Here is an 18,786-nt window from a genome sequence, read left to right as displayed (position 1 = left end):
AAAGTATGAAAAGTGCCCACGGTAAATTTTATGATTCCTGAAATTTATTTACCAAGATTTATATATCAGCTGTTCTTACTTTTTAATTGAGGTGATAGATAGTTTTTTATCGATAGATATTTTTATTGATATCTGTATAATTTAAAATATTCAATGAAAATTGCTATTACGTTCCAAAAGTGCTTTGAGATTCTAGGAAAATTTAGGCTTAATTTCTTCTAGGCGAAGACACCTATGTTAGGGTCTTCCAAAAATGGCGGCCATTTTAAACTAGTTTGACGTAGGTCTGATTTTTGGAGCGATTTTTCCCGTATTTTACACGTAAATATCACAGAACCAGGGTAGCTGAGGATGGAGACCGACCAGACGTATCTTAACGGCGTGGCTGAACTCGAAGAAGCGCTTCCAGATCCTTCTGCGCCCGTTGTGCATGTGGAGATTTGTCAGACTCCTTGCAGGTAAAAATTATGGAAGGACCATGTACACAGGAGAACTTTTTGAGCCCAGTGTTCTAGCAGTGTACAAAATCCTTTTTTGAACCAGGTTGCCCAGTGGGCAACCTACGGCAAAAATTAGGTTGCCCATCAGAATTTTATAATTAGGCCACCCCACCTATAAGTTACTACTAACTTTCTTCAAATTAAGTAAATTATGTTAGTATTGTTACATACATATAAAAGCCTTTGACAAAATTTATATTTCTAACAGCCTTTAGTTAAGAGGTGTAAAATTATTATCAGGCCTTTTTACTTAGTAATCGTAATTAGCAAAAATCAGCGTAATTCATAATAGGAAATTAGCTGCAAATCATAAGTCTTAATCAGCTCTGAGACTTTACACGTAATACGTAATCGGTGACGAAAATTAAATGCGTATTTCGTAATCACTGGTGTGGCCTAAGAAAGTGTCACAAAAATAAAACCTTTCTTGTATCATTTGTTCTTTTATTTTTCAATTATGATTAAAGTAAACCTTTGTCAATGTGTGTTGATTTCTGTGCAGCACCGTCCGTGCTAACGTAGTGAAGGAGCGAGTGAGAGCCGTGTTACAGAGACATAAGCTGGTGTACGGGGACCTCACCATGACAGAGTTTGACGACACCTTCATGAAGGAACACATCAAGTCAGTCTCCATATGTGACACTGATGACATATCTTCTGCACACAAGGGCAAGAAGGTTGGTATATATACATTTACTCCAAGCAGAGGTTTAGGCTTCAGCTTGAAGCTGATTGGTCAAATTTAAATGTTTGTCAGAGTATTATGGACTGTCGGCAACCCGCAGCAGGATGGATACATGTAGATCACGTTCCTATATGACGTGGACGGTCTCAGAAATTTCCAATTGCCCCGAAATTGTCCTGAAACATATAGTTTCAATTGTCCCGAGCTGAAAATTTAGTGTGATTTGACACTGGGACAATGTTAATTTCGAGCCCTGGTAGATTGTTATTGGTTATGTAGTAAGAAAAATACCATATGTGATTTATATGTGCCAATCACCTGTTTCACCTGTTCCAGGCGTTTAACCTGTTTGATGCCAACCTGCTGCTGCACGTGTTCCAGCTGCACGAGGGCGGGCCGGGGTCGGAGGAGGTGGATGATGATGATAACGTGTCTGCGGCCAGCCACTGGCTGATGCCTAATGGTTGGTCAATGTAGTTCCAGACAGAACACGTACAAATACTTTTTTGAATCAGATTGTAATGTGGGCAACCTACGGCAAAAATTAACCATCAAAATTTTAGGTTGCCCCACCTATAAGTTAGTTACTACTTTCCTCACATTAAGTAATGTTACGTACATAAGCCTTTGACAATATTTCCGTTAGTTAACTGATACTAAGGCCACACCAATTTAATTTGTTGGTTCTCGGATTTGCCTCTTCGTTTTTTTCTGATTTGCAAAAAAAAAAATTTGATTCTGGTCCTGAATCAACTGAAAAATGCTCATGGTTTGCCCCCAACAGTTGAGGAAAGTCCTTTTCTTCCTAGTTGTTACAGTTTTCCCATCTATCATTAGTATCAATGCAGTGGTTTGATTAAAAGTTCAAAATTCAATGTTTAAATTTTAACCCAGTCTTTTGTGTTGACTTCATGGCTCATTCCGTAGCATTTAAGCCTATAATAGAATGCCTAGACCTGTTTTTATTTTTATTTTTTTTCGCCCTGTCGCTTCATATTTTTTCTGGAAAAATCCGAGAACCAACAAATTGAATTGGTGTGGCCTAAGTAATAGCCATTAATACCTAAAATTAAAAAGCATCTGCTGGATACAGTTGTGCATTCTTAAAATTCAGGTAGCACACTGGGCTACATGTACCTAGGTTCAAAAATAGGTTGCCCCAAGTAAATTATGTTGCCTGGGGCAACTGGGCAACCAGGTATTTTGCACGCTGAGTATCATGAAAAGGTTCATTCAAACACTTAAGATAAGGGTACAAAAGGATCAGAATTTCAATAATTCATTTGCATTTGCAACAACAGTGTCCCAAAGATGGCAGGCCAAAGGATGAAATGATATTGGGACTTTACAACAGGTTAACAGCATTAACATAAGTAACATAAAACATCATTTTAGGCATTAAAATTGTTAATATTATCATTAGGAGGACTTTATTAAAAAAATATTGTCATCAATATACTTGTAAAATCATCAAACATTTTTGAGTTCATATTGATATCATTACAGGTAACCACACAGACCTAAGGTATGACTAAAATATACATGTATCTGGAATCCAACAAATATGGCAGTGTTACGTATTACATGTATTAAGCAGACGGATCATAAAGGGAAGAGCACTGTTCTGATAACGATCAGTTCTGCTGCGGGGAGTGTTCAGTTTATGCTGATCTGGTTTGATGTCCACTTATTGCACCTCTGTCCACTGTCGTCTTCAATGACCACTGTTGCCTTCATCAGGATGATTAATGACCAGTCATAAATATTGACAGTGTTGTTCAATTCCCACAGCTGACTTTGATGGTATCTGGGACAGCCTTATTTTTGACAGTGATGTAAAGTTAGAGGTGAGTGAACATTTATTAAATGAAATTGAAAGAGATGGTAAGGCCCATGTATATTTTTTGATTGAGGCTGCAGGCGTAGGGGCAGTGGGTATTAATCCACTGTCTCTTGGTCACAGTATTTTTAAGGCGGAGCTGCCATGTTGATTTTATTATATGGATGACATCTGTGCGCATAAATTTCCGGCTGTTTCTACAAAAAAAAGTTTTCTACATTGGGCCATGTTGATTTGATTATATGGATGACATCCACGCGCGCATGAATTTTCAGCCGTTTCCAAAAAAAAAAAAAAGTTTTCAACCATACTGTAAATCGTACAAAACAGTTGCAAAATGAGCAAAAATATACCATAAGTTACAAAAAAATTAATAAAAACTATACCAATGTCGTAGAATGCCAAAATCAAACGAAAAAAGACGAAATTGTAAAGAAATGAACTTGAAGACTAGATTATTCGCCAAACCATATTCTGTGCCATTTGCTCAACCCCCATGACCACGTAGATTTCATAATGAAAAGACTTTTTTTTTGGCAAAACTTTTTTTTTATTCGCACGCGAGCATCAGTTTTGGGGCTCCCGGAGGATGTCATCCATATAATCAAATCAACATGGCCTTGCTACAAAACAGATGCAAAATGAGCAAATATATACCGTAAGTTGCAAAAAAAAATATTTAAAAATGATACCAGTGTCGTAGAATGCCAAAATCAAACTAAGGGACAAATATGTAAAGAAATGAATTTGAAGAGTAGATATCATTTGCCAAACCATATTCTGTGTCATTTGTTCAACCTTCATGACCACGTACATTTCATAATGAAAGTAACTTTTTTTTGCAAAACTTTTTTTTTCATTCGCACGCGCGCATCAGTTTTGGGGTTCCCAGAGGATGTCATCCTTATAATCAAATCAACATGGCCTTACCTATTTTACACCTGGGTTGATTGAGTAAAGTGTGCATGTCTTTCCCTGGGCACAATGTCTAGCTAGGAATCAAACCCGCAACCTCTTGGTCTCTGTTTGCTATTCTATAGCCACAAAGTTTTAAGTACAGTACTAGTAATCATGGTTATTTCTCTTCCCTAGCTGCTGAGATATGCCTACACAACTCTACTGTTCTCAGACAAGGGTGTTGATTCTAACGTCATCTCATGGAACAGAGTCGTGCTGCTGCATGGTAGGAAACATATTTTCTTCACATGTACACCAGATGAGATTTGTAAGCAGTGTGGCAAGTCACGTAGGATGACTAAATTTGTGAACTTGGATGTCTGATACTGATGAGATATACGAACCGAGGTAGTGTTTAAATTTTGTATACATTGTATATATTTATATTGTAATTCTACGATTGATTGTAACTGAACTGAAGAATTTGCAAAGACCCCTGACCTACCTCCCCTTGACCTCTTGAAAAATGGCTTAGGCCGAAGAGTTGTACTGACACACACATCTAAGACTTAGTGTACATTTCAAGGTTAAATAAAGGTTGAAAAAAAAAAATGTACAAATTACTTTTTTGAACGTCAAAAATTAGGTTGCCCATCAGAATTTTAGGTTGCCCCGCAGGGTTGGACAAGTTTTCAAAAATCCACTTGCCCTACCGGGCAAGTACCTGGTCATTTCCACTTGCCCGAACCAACTTTTCACTTGCCCAAAATATGACGCATTTATATTCATTTTACTAGCAGAAAGGAAATTATTTTATTATAGAAGAGTTTATTTATTGGATGCTTTATTCATCAAAACTGTTCGAAACTTGATCGAAATAATGCAGGGGCTATACTTTGCATCCCCAAAATTTACTTGCCCAATCGGGCAAGTACAGGGGGATATTCACTTGCCCGAACAGTACTTTTACTTGCCCTGGGCAAGTGGGCAATGGGACTTGTCCAACCCTGCCCCACCTATAAGTTACTACTTTCCTCAAATTAAGTAATGTTACAAACGTACATTGTAAGCCTTTGACAATATTTCTAACAGTCTAATAGACTGATACAGTGGTGCAAGCCAAGTGGGCATGATTGGGGGGGGGGGCATTCCAAAATTCAGGTAGCACACTGGGCTACCTGGGTTCAAAAATATGTTGCCCCAAGTAAAATTTGGTTGCCCGGGGCAACTGGGCAACCAGGTATTTTGCACGATAGTAAGTCGTACAGGATTTTTTTCACAGCATAGGGGTCAGGTTCAGAAGGGCAACTTTCATGGCGCATTGAGTCCCAAAAACATGACCACAGTAGGGGTCTGGTATTCCTCCCCCAAAAAATTTTCAAACTCATAAGCATCTGAGACACTTTTCTTGCTTGATGAGGGTCAGATTTTGTGAATTTAAGGTTTTCCCTTTGCTATAGCTTCATTCTATTATATTTATTTTTTTTGCAAGATTTATGAAGGTTCTCCCCCCCCAAAACACCCCTATGCTGTTTTAAAGACATCATAGGGCACACAGCATAGGAGAACACTGTTGTACTGTAGGGATTTGTACCACTAAAATTGTATAGTGCAGACTTCCAAACATTTTCAAAGTTCATGGTTGAAAACTTTCTGTAGTACATACAGTAATGATATATTGGAAACTCATATTGAAGTGGTCACCACAGGAATAAAACTACTGCGAATATGTCAACATTTATGTTACACTTGTAATTTTGCTGTTTGACATTTCCAGGTCCCCCAGGCACAGGAAAGACTTCGCTATGCAAAGCTCTGGCTCAAAAACTGTGTATAAGGCTCTCTGACAGGTACATTGTACATTTTAGTACAAGTATTCTATTACCTGAATGCCTAACCTTCATCGACGAGGTGTAGGATTACAATGTATACTAGAGAAGAAACATTTGCAAAGCAAATCCATATAATGTTTACCTTCGGGCATGGTCTGCTCTGTTAATTTTTTCTCAAACACATTCACATGCATGTACTAAGTACATGTATATGGTGACAGGAGCAGAGCAGACCATGAAATTGCAACATTATGTAACCCAACACCAGTCAGACAGACGTCAACAAATCATGTCATTGGTCAGGTCCACTGAATAAGAAGAAGAAGAGGAAGAAACTGAGTAAAAACAATTATAGTTTTCCTTAGGCCACACCAATTTAATTTGTTGGTTCTCGGATTCGCTTCTTCATTTTTTTCTGATTTGCAAAAAAAAAAAGATTCTGGTTCTGAATCAACTCAAAAATGCTCATATTTTGTCCCCAACAGTTGAGGAAATTCCTTTTCTTCCTAGTTGTTACAGTTTTTTCCATCTATCAATGCAGTGGTTTGATTAAAAGTTCAAAATTTATACTTTTTACCCAGCCTTTTTTGTTGACTTCATGGCTCATATTGTAGCATTTGGGGCTATAATAGGATGCCTAGACCTGTTTTTATTTTTTTTTCGCCCTGTCGCTTCACATTTTTTCTGAAAAAATCCGAGAACCAACAAATTAAATTGGTGTGGCCTTAGGTAAACATAATTATGATAAGAGAATTGCTGTGAAGTTTCCAACAGTCTTGCTGATTTGTGTGTTTTGTACACAGGTACAGCTATGGGCAGTTTATCGAGATTAACAGTCACAGTCTGTTTTCTAAGTGGTTTTCTGAGGTGAGTTATTTTGTCTAGTATTGTTGCTGATGTATTAAAAAAAAGACAGATTTTTTTGTTCTGGAATTACAGTACATGTACGTTTGATTCCAGTCTTGGAAACACAATTGTCCTTCTATTGTGATATTCTGAAAGGCCACACCAATATTATTTAATTTCTTGGTTAACGGATTTTTCTAGAAAAATAATGGAGCGGGCGGGCGAAAAAAAAAAGAATAAAAACAGGCCTAGGCATCCTATTATGGCCCAAAATGGTACAATAGGAGCCATGAAGTCAACACACAAGGCTGGTTCAAAATTTAAACAATGAATTTTGAACTTTTAATGATACCACTGCATTGAAAGATAGAATAACTGTAACAACTAGGAAGAAAAGGACTGTTTTTCAACTGTTCAGGGCAAAATATGAGCATTTTGCAGTTGATTCTGAATTTTTTTTGCAAATCAGAAAAAATGAAGCGGGCGAATTCGTTAACCAAGAAATTAAATTGGTGTGGCCTAATGTATGTAAATGTCTGTCTTGAATGTTAGAGAGACATAACTTGAAGAAAGATTATGAACTTGATGTTGCTTCTTATGTTTCCTTATCTCCCTGTTTAGAGTGGCAAACTTGTGCTGAAGATGTTTCAGAAGATCCAGGAACTGATCGATGACTCTGATGCTCTTGTCTGTGTGCTTATTGATGAGGTACTTTTCCTTGGTCCTGTGTACAAACAAATTTAAAAAAAAAGGCATGGTCCTAACTAAGTAATAAATCATTTTTGAATGATCTATTTTCATTGTTTATGGGATTGACTTTACAATTTTAAAGCTGACAAGAGATTAAACTTGGTATTATTGCAGTCTATTTCTAATACATGTACAAGAGGTTCAAGATTTTAGACCTTAACTTCACCCTATTTCCTGTGTCTGACCTTTTCAGGCCTAGAATTTACATTTTTTTCCTATTGTCCCAGTACTGTCCCGAAAATAAATTTCGATTGTCCCGAATGAGCATGAACTGTCCCAGCCTGTTTTTCAGGAAGTGAACTTGAAGTCAGCTGTTACGTTCTGACTTCCATGCGCACTATAATTGCAGAGTAGACGGCAAATTTTGGGGAGCTTTTTCCGGAGCAAAACGAAAGAAGGACTGACATTCTGATGTTGATTATTATTCTATTTTCCCAAAAATGTCCCAAATTGTCTTTTTAGTTGTCACTCAGGTCATCAGGACACCATTTAATTTAGTTTTGAGCCCTGCTTTTGATCTGTCATTCTATCTACCAATCTTCCCCTAGGCTATATGTGCTGTCAACCTTCTCTGTCCAGACAAACAGACAAACAAGTACAAATCCACAGCTCAGTCACCCAAAACTTCCAAGACATTCCAATTTAATTTGTTGGTTCTCTGATTCGCCTCTTCATTTTTTTCTGATTTGCAAAAAATTGCAGAAAAGTCCTTTTCTTCCAAGTTGTTTCGCAGAACTTTGTTCCATCTACCAATGCAATTGAATTGATTAAAAGTTCAAAATTCATAGTTTAAATATTAACCCAGCCTTTTGTGTTGACTTTATAATTTTTAATTTTTTTTTTCGCCCTGTCGCTTCATATTTTTCCCGAAAAAATCTGAGAACCAACAAATTAAATTGGTGTGGCCTTAAATGTTTTCAACATAAAAACCTGTTTGTAGGTAGAAAGCCTGACAGCGGCGAGGAAAGCATCCCTCAGCGGTACGGAGCCGTCAGACGCCATACGTGTCGTCAACGCACTCCTCACACAGATAGACCAGATCAAGAGGTATGTTCTGTATATAACTCTTTCATCAAACATTGTAGAATGGATAGGTGTAAACATTTTTCAGAAAACTGACAATATTATGATTCTACACATTGTACCATGTCATGTGTTGATTTAAATTATAGGGAAACAGTTATACAGTCCTTTACTGTGCTGAATATTTTGATATTTTTTCATATCATTGATTAAAGCCAAATAAAAGTATATAATGTTCCAATAGTTAATCTATCACCATGTGAAATGTAAGAATTTTTTAGAAAATATAAACCATCGTGTATGTCATCTAAATGTGATGTATGCATCCTATCCCAATGTATTGTACCATGATTTTGCCAAACCACAAGAAGGATAACTTGCAAAATGCAAACCTTTGAAACCTTAAAACTTTATTGAATAACCATTAGTGGTGAGCCCAAGGGTCCACCGGTACCGCCAGTCTTCCAGGCATTCATTAAAAAAAAATACATACATTGTACAATACATACACATACAAAAAGTCTTGACAGAATCACTAGACAATATCTACAACATCTTTACAAAATTATAATAAACAGTTATTTAAAAACAGACAGACAATCCTGTTACACAAGTGCTAGTGGAAATGTTTGTACAAACCGCTCTTAAAGAATCTTATCGATCGTGTGGATTGCACAAGTGGAAGGTCATTATACACACTTACAGCCCTGCACCTGAATCAAAATAAAACAAGTACAAAATGTATAAAAGTACTATCATATAAAACACTTTAATTGTAGAATTTCCTCCTTAATTATGCAAATTAAGTCCTCATTTGCATAATTTGCATTTAGTTATGTACAACTCTCTCTCTCTCAGCAAAAATGATGAAAATACATTGTTCCTATCTGGACTTATTGGCTTTTAAAGATTTTGCCAGAAAGTCCCCTGCAGTTCCAGAACAAGCTGCTAAGGGGACCAAACCCACACCACTTATTCCTGACAGGAAAAGCTATCTGTCACCAAAAAGTCAAGACCATAGCATGTTCAGGACCAAAGATACAAAAACCGGAAGTTCTGCTGCAGTACCAAGGTCATCCACCAGGAGGCCCAGATTTGACCTTGACCTTTGTCTTCCTAAGACTTACCAGCATACCAAATATCATCACAATCTATAAAGGCGTTCTGAAGTTATGCTGACTGCAAAGGTGCACAAACAAACACACAGACTGACACACAGACACACCAAAAACAATACCTCCATTTTTCATGGAGGTATGTGTGTAACTAAAAAATCCACTCTTCTGTCAGGAACTCCAACGTGCTGATCCTCACCACCTCCAACGTGACGGAGGCCATCGACCTGGCCTTCGTAGACAGGGCCGACATCAAGAAGTACATTGGGCCCCCCTCCCCACCTGCCATCTTCAAGATCTACCACTCCTGTGTCAAGGAACTCATGAGGGTCAGCTGTTAGACTTTCTTAAAGCCACCCAATGTAGTATCAGTGCGTTAATTCTAAAATAAGGCTGGTCTGTATGATAGTGACACTTATGTCATACGTGTGCCACAATAATGTTCGATACAGGTGTTCCGGCCCACGGTATCACACTGTTTTATCACACAAACGTTGCACAGAATAATTTGAACACATTTAGAGTGAACTGAGTGTACAGCTGTATAAAATTTGAATACCGGATTCGGATGCTGCACCCATGCAGTTATGCAGGAAAAAAGGATTTGGAGCCCTGGTAGTGATAACACGGACTGGAACACCCGTATCAAATGTAACTGTGGCCCATGTATGACATACATGTAAGACCCTATATGAGAATCTGATGTTCTGACGAAGTGCTATGCACAATACATTAAGGGTTTCACACAGGTGTAGTATGTTTTGCTGACGTATTACACCAGTTAGAAATAAAACCACTGCAAATATTTCAAAGACTTACAGTAAGTGATTGGCACCACTGTCCTGCAGGCTGGGATCATCAGTCCCCCACAGCAGCTCCTGGACCTGAGGGCACTGGAGGTCATGAGGTTTGCTGAGAACAACGCCACTCGTCACAGCCTGCGACTCAGGGAACTCGCACAGTGAGTATATATATAGAATACAACACGGTGTATTTCGTATCGCCCAAAAGTACCAGCCCGACCACGCTTCGGATCACCCGAAGGCCGGAGGGCGATCCGATCCGTGGGTGGGCTGGGACCGAGGGTGATGCGGAATACACCATGTTGTATTTTATTTATGTCATACCCACCCAAGAAAACACACCTTTCAATGCAAAAGGAGCGAAAATTTGGTGTCCCTGAACCCAAAGAATTTCAACAACATCAATTCCACCGTCCAAATTTTCTATTCAGATTTTCAAAAGCGGTGCATGCGGTTTGGATCGTTCATTTGGAAGCTCGGGGTGTACGCATTAAGAACCCCCGGGCCGTACCGCTAGTTATCACACGGGCCGGAATACCCGTATTGAACGTAATCGCAGCCCAGATATAACATAAATTCCTGTATGGCTTCATGTAACCTACATTTGTAGCAGACCTCCTGGTGGCTGCAAAGACGATCAAATTGGCCGGGCAGTATCCATTGGCCACCCGATCGATGCTGTCTGGCAAATGGATACTGCCCGGCCAATTTGATACCGTCTTTACGGCCACCCAAAGATCTTGCTTGGAGATTAGGCTTCATGGTGCTGGGAAAGTTTTGTTTAGGCCACACTTATTTTGTTTTGTTTGATATTTCCAGGTGAGGAAAAAAAGGCCTAAGATATACCAGTGGCATGTACATCTGTATTCCCAAATGAATTTCAAGCCCAGGTGGTTTCCACTAGACAAGCAACAAGCAAAATTACCTTCACACTCACTCACTATCCAGTTTATTGTCTGCTGTTTCCAGTCTTACGTAGGCAATGCTTACATGCATTGCGAAGCCGTGTCCACGTAGTGTAGTGGTCTGCACACTGGCCACATCTGGTTCAAATTCCGTTAAGCCAGTGGCCCGGGTTCGTGCCAGGGACTGGACAGGGTTGGCAAAAAGTTGCATTGCCCTTTTAGATGGGGATGTAAAGCCGGCAGCCCTGTGTACAAGGGAAGTTACGGTGTCAAACATCTACATGTACAAATGTAAGAACCCAACACACTAAAGCATCGGTCACAACCCGCCGGGCGTGCTTTTTGTCCGTACGTTTTATTGGGAAGACACGTCTGCTACGTTTTTCTGAAAATGTGGGGAAGGAGTGGCGTCGACGCACGTCACTCGCACGGTTGCGAAAGGTATAAGATTGTGGTCTGCACGGCACGTCTGGCCGTGAGCGGTTGCGTGCATCGTTCGTTGCGTAAGTGGTAAGTGAGTTGTATGTGTTTACCTTGCCACTTTACCGAAAGGAGGCCGTACTCACACGTGCTGCTTCCGTACGGTACGTACGGGGCACGCGCATCGCCTGTACTCACACGTACAGGTGTTGAAGCCACAGACCGCACGCAGAAAAAGTTTTACATGCACTTAAAGTTCTACAGCGTGTCTGCGTGCTCCCAAATCCGTAGGATTCCGTACGGAGGCGGTACTCACCACGCACGGATCCTCTACATTTGCCCACGTTTTTGCACGTAGACAGCACGCAGATGCACGTACGGCGGGTTGTGACCAATGCTTTATCGTGAAGAGCCGGGGTGGCCTGGTGTGATACGTGAGCTGTGGAGAAGCCACACAATTAGCTATATGAAGAAGCATCATTCCTGCTTCACCTTAGTCGAGGACGATAAAAAAGAAGTCAAGGCTTGATGGCATCCTGCCAAGTGCCTCACTCGTGTGTGTGTGTGTGCATGTAGATTGAAGAGATGACAAGTTCTTTGGAAAGGCTGTTACGTCTAAAAGAACTCATTACAAGAACATTTTGTCGGAATAGCCCAGTCTTAAAAGATAAGAATCTAAGACCAGTCGGCCCCCTGAGGTTAAGTTCAAAACATGTCTGGCTGAGAACGTTCAAGACTCTCATTTTCTTTGACCATTACAGTAAAATGTATGTGGTCACAATTCTAGCTAGGACCTGGGAACTCTGCCAACTGGAGAAGCATAGATGGCAGGGTGCCTGCAGGATTTAACTAGTCATCATGGAAGCCAAAAGGTTACGGGCTACGGCATTCATCTTCTAAAGCTTCCATAATCAAAGTGTCACGGTGTCTAGGCTTCAAAAGTAATGGTTGAAACTTTCAGAGAATTAAGTCTGGAACTAGAAAGGCCCACATTTGCTTGGGAGCAAATACAGCATAATTTTTTCAGTCCATCAGGATGGTCGGCATATTCCATCGTCGTGAATGTAGATGACGTAATGATCTTAGGTTCATAAAATTGAATGTGTGGGTCATTGCGCACGACTTACGTGCAACGTGACCCCAGGTAACCCGCAACGTTTGATGTGTTCGAGCAGTGTTCGAGGGCCAACGGCAGATGGAACGGGCCATTCTTTAGATCGAACATGGAATGGGTATAAGCACTTTTGGCCCTTTTTTTGGCTGAAAATAGCCATTAAAGTCCCCTAAATGAGTCATTTGGAAGTGGTGTATGCCAATTATGTGACTGCTATTCTGTAGACACACGTTCAAGCTACCCTTATACCGAATTTCAGATCATTTGGTTGTAATACCAGGGCTCAGGATCCAAAAATCCATTTTTTGTCGAAAAATGCCCCCAAAAACCTTAATAAAAATTTTTCAAAGGCATGTATCGAAAAAATGAAAAAAGAACGCCTGGGGGTATTGGCCCACTCTATCTCCAGGCCAAATTTCAGGTCATTTGGATAAAAAATGACTGAGTTGAATCCCTTTGACTGTGTGGCAGGAGAAGGAGGAGGAGAAGAAGAAACATGAGAGAACACAATATATTTCATCCATACCATTATGGTAATACATGGTATGGACTGAAGTATAATCATGACAGAGTAGTATAGCGATTTTCGGGCACATGTAGTCTGGATTAGATTTCAAAGGTTTTATTCTGAAATTCTAGCTTACTTGGCGGGGTGATAATGTAACGTGCTTGGTGGTTTACAAATTATTCTATGAATTCTTTTTGAATTTCACAATAGCTGTTGAAGTTCACAACCTTTCTCTTCGTTGTACTTGACAATATTGTGCACTTCCTTAGCATGACTTGCTCTAACCATGTACATAAATAAAGTACTCACAACGTACATTTACCAACTTTTGGCCTCCCCCTGACCCTTCTCAAGTTGACATGACCCAAAACGGAATGAAAATCTCCCGCGAGTTCGACTTAGTCTACCTCAGCGTTCAACTCAACTTGTATTAAGTTGTAAGGCTTAGACGGGGGCCTGCATGGGGGGTCCGACAATGCTCTACGCTAAATTTGGAGAGCTCTCAATTACGCTTTACGAAAAATTCTAAGTGGCTACAACGCATTACTTAGAATTAAAACGGCGAATTACGCTCTACGTAAAATGCCCCAATTATGCTCTACGTTGAATTTGAGCTTGTCCGTCTGCGCTCTACGTAAAATTTAAACGGCCGATTATGCTCTACGGAAAAGGGCATGCGGGCCCCCTTAGACAAATGAGAGGTCAGGATGTCAAGTTGAGTAGACTCCCCATCTATAACTTTCTCTCAATACTGTTGTCTGGAAAGATACGTCTGCCCCCAGTCAGACAGACTTTTGGCCCACTAAGCTAAATCGCCTTTTGCCTGGCGCCACTGCAAATCTTCCATTGTGTTCCTCTGTCCTGATGTTTTATGAGTCTGGAATGGACTAGAGCATAACATAAACAAATTTTAGGTACAGATACAGGTACAGGTACACGGGTTTAGGTACAGGTTTGGACCTGAACCTGTTCCTAAACAATTCAACAAATTAACAAATGTCATGTTCTTCTGAACTCTTTCCATAATGACGGAAATATCAATAAACTTGACAGTGTATTTACCGGTAACTATTATATAAAGTTTTTGAAGTTAAGAATTCTCATACAAAACATAGGCAAAACAAGATGTTTCAGACTTTCAATGGACCTATCACATTATTATGTCACAGTTTGTTTACTGCAATGAATGCCGGTCAATCAACGTTTATATTGTAGAGGGGTGCGTAGCACAGTGTGTGTTTGTGTGGCGTTATCCTTAATATAAGGTCTTTATACAGTACTACTTTCGTCCACTGTCGCAACTAAATCACTCATTACGGCATTTACATTTGTAATGCTGTGTCAACACAACTAGACGCAGCAAAAATCAAACATACCTGACTTTGAAATGATCTTTTTTCTTTAACTGACCATTTTGAAAACCAATTGAAAATTTGGGGTAAGTCCCAATTCATTCTAGTGTTGGCAGAGAAAGTTGAGTCTTTATTTTATACAGTGTAACTGTTACTAAAAATGTTTGATTGTCTCCCCCTCCCTTCCCAGGAGAAGTGTTGGTCTGAGCGGTCGAACCCTGAGGAAACTACCTTTCCTTGCACACGCTCTTTTTGTTCGGGTAAGTACAATGTACTTTACATGGATACTTTAGTATTCAAATGGTGAACAATCTTCAGAACACAGTGAGTTTCATCTGACAACATCTCTGTAGCCCTCTTACTACCAGTATACCTTCCTTTGAGCAATACTGACTGGTTCTACATGCACTTCTGACTGTTACATGTAGGTGGCGCTGCATTACCCATTAGATACCAACCTGATGAAACTACATGTATAATATAATTCCAAATTCTCTTTATGCAGGGCTCAAAATACTGGCATGTGCACCTTAGTGCACCCAAAATTGGAGCTGTGCACCTAATTTGTTTCTGTGGGTGCACTGGTGCACCCAAATATTTTTTTAGGTATTGTTGTAAATATCAAATGTACAAATGTACAAATGTATAACAGTATACAGGATATGTATGAAACATAAAATTGTATGAAAAATAAAATTAATGAAAATCCTTTTTGTACAATGTAGTACTTGTTTCAGATTCAAGCTCAGAAGAGGAGCAGTAAGATCTGTAATTAGGTTATTTTTTTATATGGTGCACCCAAAAAAATATTATTTGATAATTGTGCAACATTTTATCACTCAGGTGTCGGATCATGGAGCTAGAAAAGGCTGATCAGCTCGAAAAATTATGTCCCTTGCTGGGGTCCACCTGCCCGAAAAAAATCTAGGGTTGGCAGTTTTTTTCTAGGGTCGGTCGGGAAACAGGAAACACAACATTTTTTCCTAAGGCTTGTCAGCATTATTTTGTTGTGAACATTACGAATAACATTATTACATATTACTTCACAAAGTTTGGAATCTCAGACTAACCTAACAAGAATCTTGTTAGGTTTTTTCCAGGCAGTTCTACAGTTTTGAGCTTGAACAAGACCACGGCCCAAAATAGGCCTCACAAGTCGCATGAATTAAAAGACTAATCCATTTCATTAAGGAGCAGTCAGCTTATTTTCAGTTGGCAATAGCTCAAACTTTGATCTCCAAATACTACAAAACATCAAAGTGGCCTCATTTTTCTGAAAGCTCTTTGCTGACAGAGATGAAAGAAGTACAGATGACTAGTGTTGACTGGAACCTAAGACTCTCTTCAAAAGTCACAAAGTCACAGTAACTCTAAATGATCTCTTTTGAACTGTCGTATCCCTCTGAAGTTGACAGCAGGCAGATTTGAGTGTAAGCTGAAAGTTCTTTTGTATGACGGGAGCTTCATGTATTGTACAAAATGTACATGTATCACTGCTTGTATATGAAGAGTGTCTCAAATAATTTACCAGCCCATCCCTTAAGAGATACCACCTGCGGTGCCTAGCTACACATGTATAATGCAAAAAGTTGACAGTCAGTCTCAATGGACCTATCACATTATAACGTCACAGTTTGTTTACCTCTTCTAAGGAACATTCTAGAACGGTCAGTTAAAGAATATAGATCATTTCAAAGTTTTCAGGTCAGGTACAGGTATGTTTGATTTTTGCTGCGTCTAGTTTTGTTGACACAGCATTACATGCCTTAATGGGTGATTTAGTTGTGACATTAGAGAAAAGTAGTGTATTAAAAGCCTTATATTAAGGCTTACGCTACACAAACACACACTGCGCTACGCACCACCGTACAATATAAACGTCGATTGACCAGGATTGATTGTGGTAAACAAACTGTGACGTAATAGTGTGATCGGTCCATTAATTTTGATTACTAAGTTGCAGTGCTGAACACAGTTGCCTAAACTCTGTTAGGGAAGTACTGTTTTGGGTGGCTGAGCTGTGGGTTTGTGTATCTGCCTGGACAGGGTAGGTTGACAGCACATGGGTGGGGGAAGATAGGCAGGATGACAGATTGCTCAAAAGATCAGACACAGGAAATGGGGTGAACTTGAACGTCACAAAAACTCAAAATACTTCCTAAAAGTATAAAAATTTCCAATTTCTTAGTCTTGTCAGTTAGTCACAGTTTTATCCCTGTCTTTTGCCGATTCGCATCGGCAAAGCCTTCCAGGAATCTTCTGAATTGGCAAAGCCTTCCAGGAATCTTCTGAATTGGCAAAGCCTTCCAGGAATCTTCTGAATAAAATAAAAAGTTCGTTGTAATCTAAAATTGAACTGGATATGCATGAAGACTTTTCTAGGTAAATCCGTCCCCCAAGGCTAAACGGGATGGTTGGTTGAGATTGTTTGGAGATAACCATTAGCAATTTCAGATAACAAAGTCTGTGCATGTACTTAACACACCTCCTTGCCTTGACATTTAGATTAAAAAGGAGATGTGTTAGTACGTGCATGGTGCAGCATGCGTAGTCTAGGGCATGCCTCAAAATTAACTTTTCATCCTATTGTCCCAGCACTCTTGCATCTCTTGACATAGCCATGTTTCTCTCATATTTCTAGTTCAATGCTGAGAAGTGGACGTATAGGCTTTGCATTGAACCAGTCCGTTAAAAAAAAAACCTGTCCCAAAACAATATTTTAATTGTCCCAAGTGAGGATGAACTGTCCCAACCTGTTTTTCAGGATTCAAAGTATTGTACAACTTTATTTTGCTTACGTTCTCTATGGCGCTATAACTGCAGAGTAGACAGGAAATTTTGAGGAGGGAGGGCTTTTCCGGAGCCAAAAGCCGGGACGTGTGCCTGATAAACGAAAGAAGGGCTGACATTCTGATGTTGATTATTTTTCTACTGTCCCAAAAATGTCCCAAAGTGTCTTTTTAGTTGTCCCGGCCTATACTAGTATTTTAGTGGATAGTGGCCACCGGGACACCGTTATTTTCAAGCCCTGAGTCCAGGGGCAAGCATCTCTGAACCAAGAGGTCATATGTTCAAACCACAAGCTGTAATGTCGCCCAACTTGAATACTACTGCATGGAATAGTCACAAACTTGAGGATGAGACATTAAGCAGTGGTACTCTATTCAATCATTGTACTTTACCTTGCATGTACAATGATCCTTCATTTACTGTACATGGCGTCAGTCTTCTCTGTCACAACCAGTGGAAGATTAATGTCTTCCGTGTGCTAAACCGCCTTGAGATCCTTATCGATAGTCAAAATCAACGTTGTGTGTCTAATTGGAAAATGATATCGGGATGTCTCAGGGTATAATGCAGTCACTGATGTCATGCTGCAAGATATTAAAAGAAAATGATTTTTCATGACATTTGTGTAGTAACTAAAGGAGAATTTTCAAAGTATTATAGCCTATGCATTGTCATGAAACTTGGTAGGTCTTGATGAGACGTAGAAATGGCTAGATTTTGGGACCCCTGGCGGCTTTTGTTGGTACTGCAGCAGAACTTTCCAGTTTTGATAACATGTATCTCGTGTTCTGGACATGCTAGGGTCACAAATTTTGGTTGGTAGATAGCTCTTGTGCTAGGGAAGAAGTAACATGAGTTTGGGCCCCCTAGCGGCTTGTTAATTCATTCATGCATTCATTCATTCATTCATTCATTCATTCATTCATTCATTCATTTATTCATTAATCTATTTCCCCCCAGACTCCCACCATTAGCCTGGAGGACTTCCTGGAGGCCCTGTCCCTGGCTGTCGACAGACAACACGAGGAGAGGAAGGGCTTAAACAGTGAAGATTGATGAATATTCAGTGTTCTTGCCAGGCCTTTTTAGCATAGGGGCCCCCTATGCTATGATTTTGACCCCTATGCTATAGTTTTGACCTCTATGCTGTCTTTCAACCAGCATAGGGGTTTTTTGGGAGGGAGAACCTTAATTTAGCAAAAATGATAACTTTAGAATGAAGCTATAGCAAAGTAAAAACCTTAACTTCACAAAATCTGTTCCTCATTAAACATTAGAAATAGTGTCTCGGGGTTATGAGTTTCAAAATATTTTGGCTTAATGCGTGATTTCACCACGAAAGTTGCTCTGCTGTACCTGACCCCTATGCTATGAAAAAATCCTGGTGAGAACCCTGATATTGTAGC

At 39.7% G+C, this 18,786-nt stretch overlaps 1 protein-coding gene across 1 annotated transcript; it reads left to right on the top strand.

The window, feature by feature from the left end:
* The first annotated feature begins 254 nt into the window (after nt 1-254).
* Nucleotides 255-18,530, top strand: LOC109483237 (pachytene checkpoint protein 2 homolog). Its single transcript, XM_019786219.1, has 13 exons — nt 255-458; nt 1,003-1,177; nt 1,522-1,648; nt 2,977-3,032; nt 4,118-4,208; nt 5,700-5,772; nt 6,558-6,621; nt 7,222-7,308; nt 8,291-8,397; nt 9,664-9,817; nt 10,337-10,449; nt 14,781-14,850; nt 18,341-18,530. The coding sequence occupies exons 1-13, from the start codon at nt 352-354 to the stop codon at nt 18,434-18,436; spliced, it is 1,320 nt and encodes a 439-aa protein (XP_019641778.1). The 5' UTR covers nt 255-351; the 3' UTR covers nt 18,437-18,530.
* The last annotated feature ends 256 nt before the right edge of the window (nt 18,531-18,786 follow it).

Source organism: Branchiostoma belcheri, unplaced genomic scaffold, assembly GCF_001625305.1.
Source record: "Branchiostoma belcheri isolate BF01 breed outbred unplaced genomic scaffold, Haploidv18h27 scaffold63, whole genome shotgun sequence".
Classification (NCBI taxonomy): Eukaryota; Metazoa; Chordata; class Leptocardii; order Amphioxiformes; family Branchiostomatidae; genus Branchiostoma; species Branchiostoma belcheri.
The sequence above is the reverse complement of the archived record's forward strand: the minus strand, read 5'-3'. Positions and strand labels throughout refer to the sequence as shown.

Coding starts and splice junctions, on each gene's coding strand:
- LOC109483237 (XM_019786219.1), top strand. CDS start 352: ATGGAGACCGACCAGACGTATCTTAACGGCGTGGCTGAACTCGAAGAA. Junction 1,178..1,521: donor CTGCACACAAGGGCAAGAAG/GTTGGTATATAT, acceptor CACCTGTTCCAG/GCGTTTAACCTGTTTGATGC. Junction 6,622..7,221: donor TTTCTAAGTGGTTTTCTGAG/GTGAGTTATTTT, acceptor CTCCCTGTTTAG/AGTGGCAAACTTGTGCTGAA.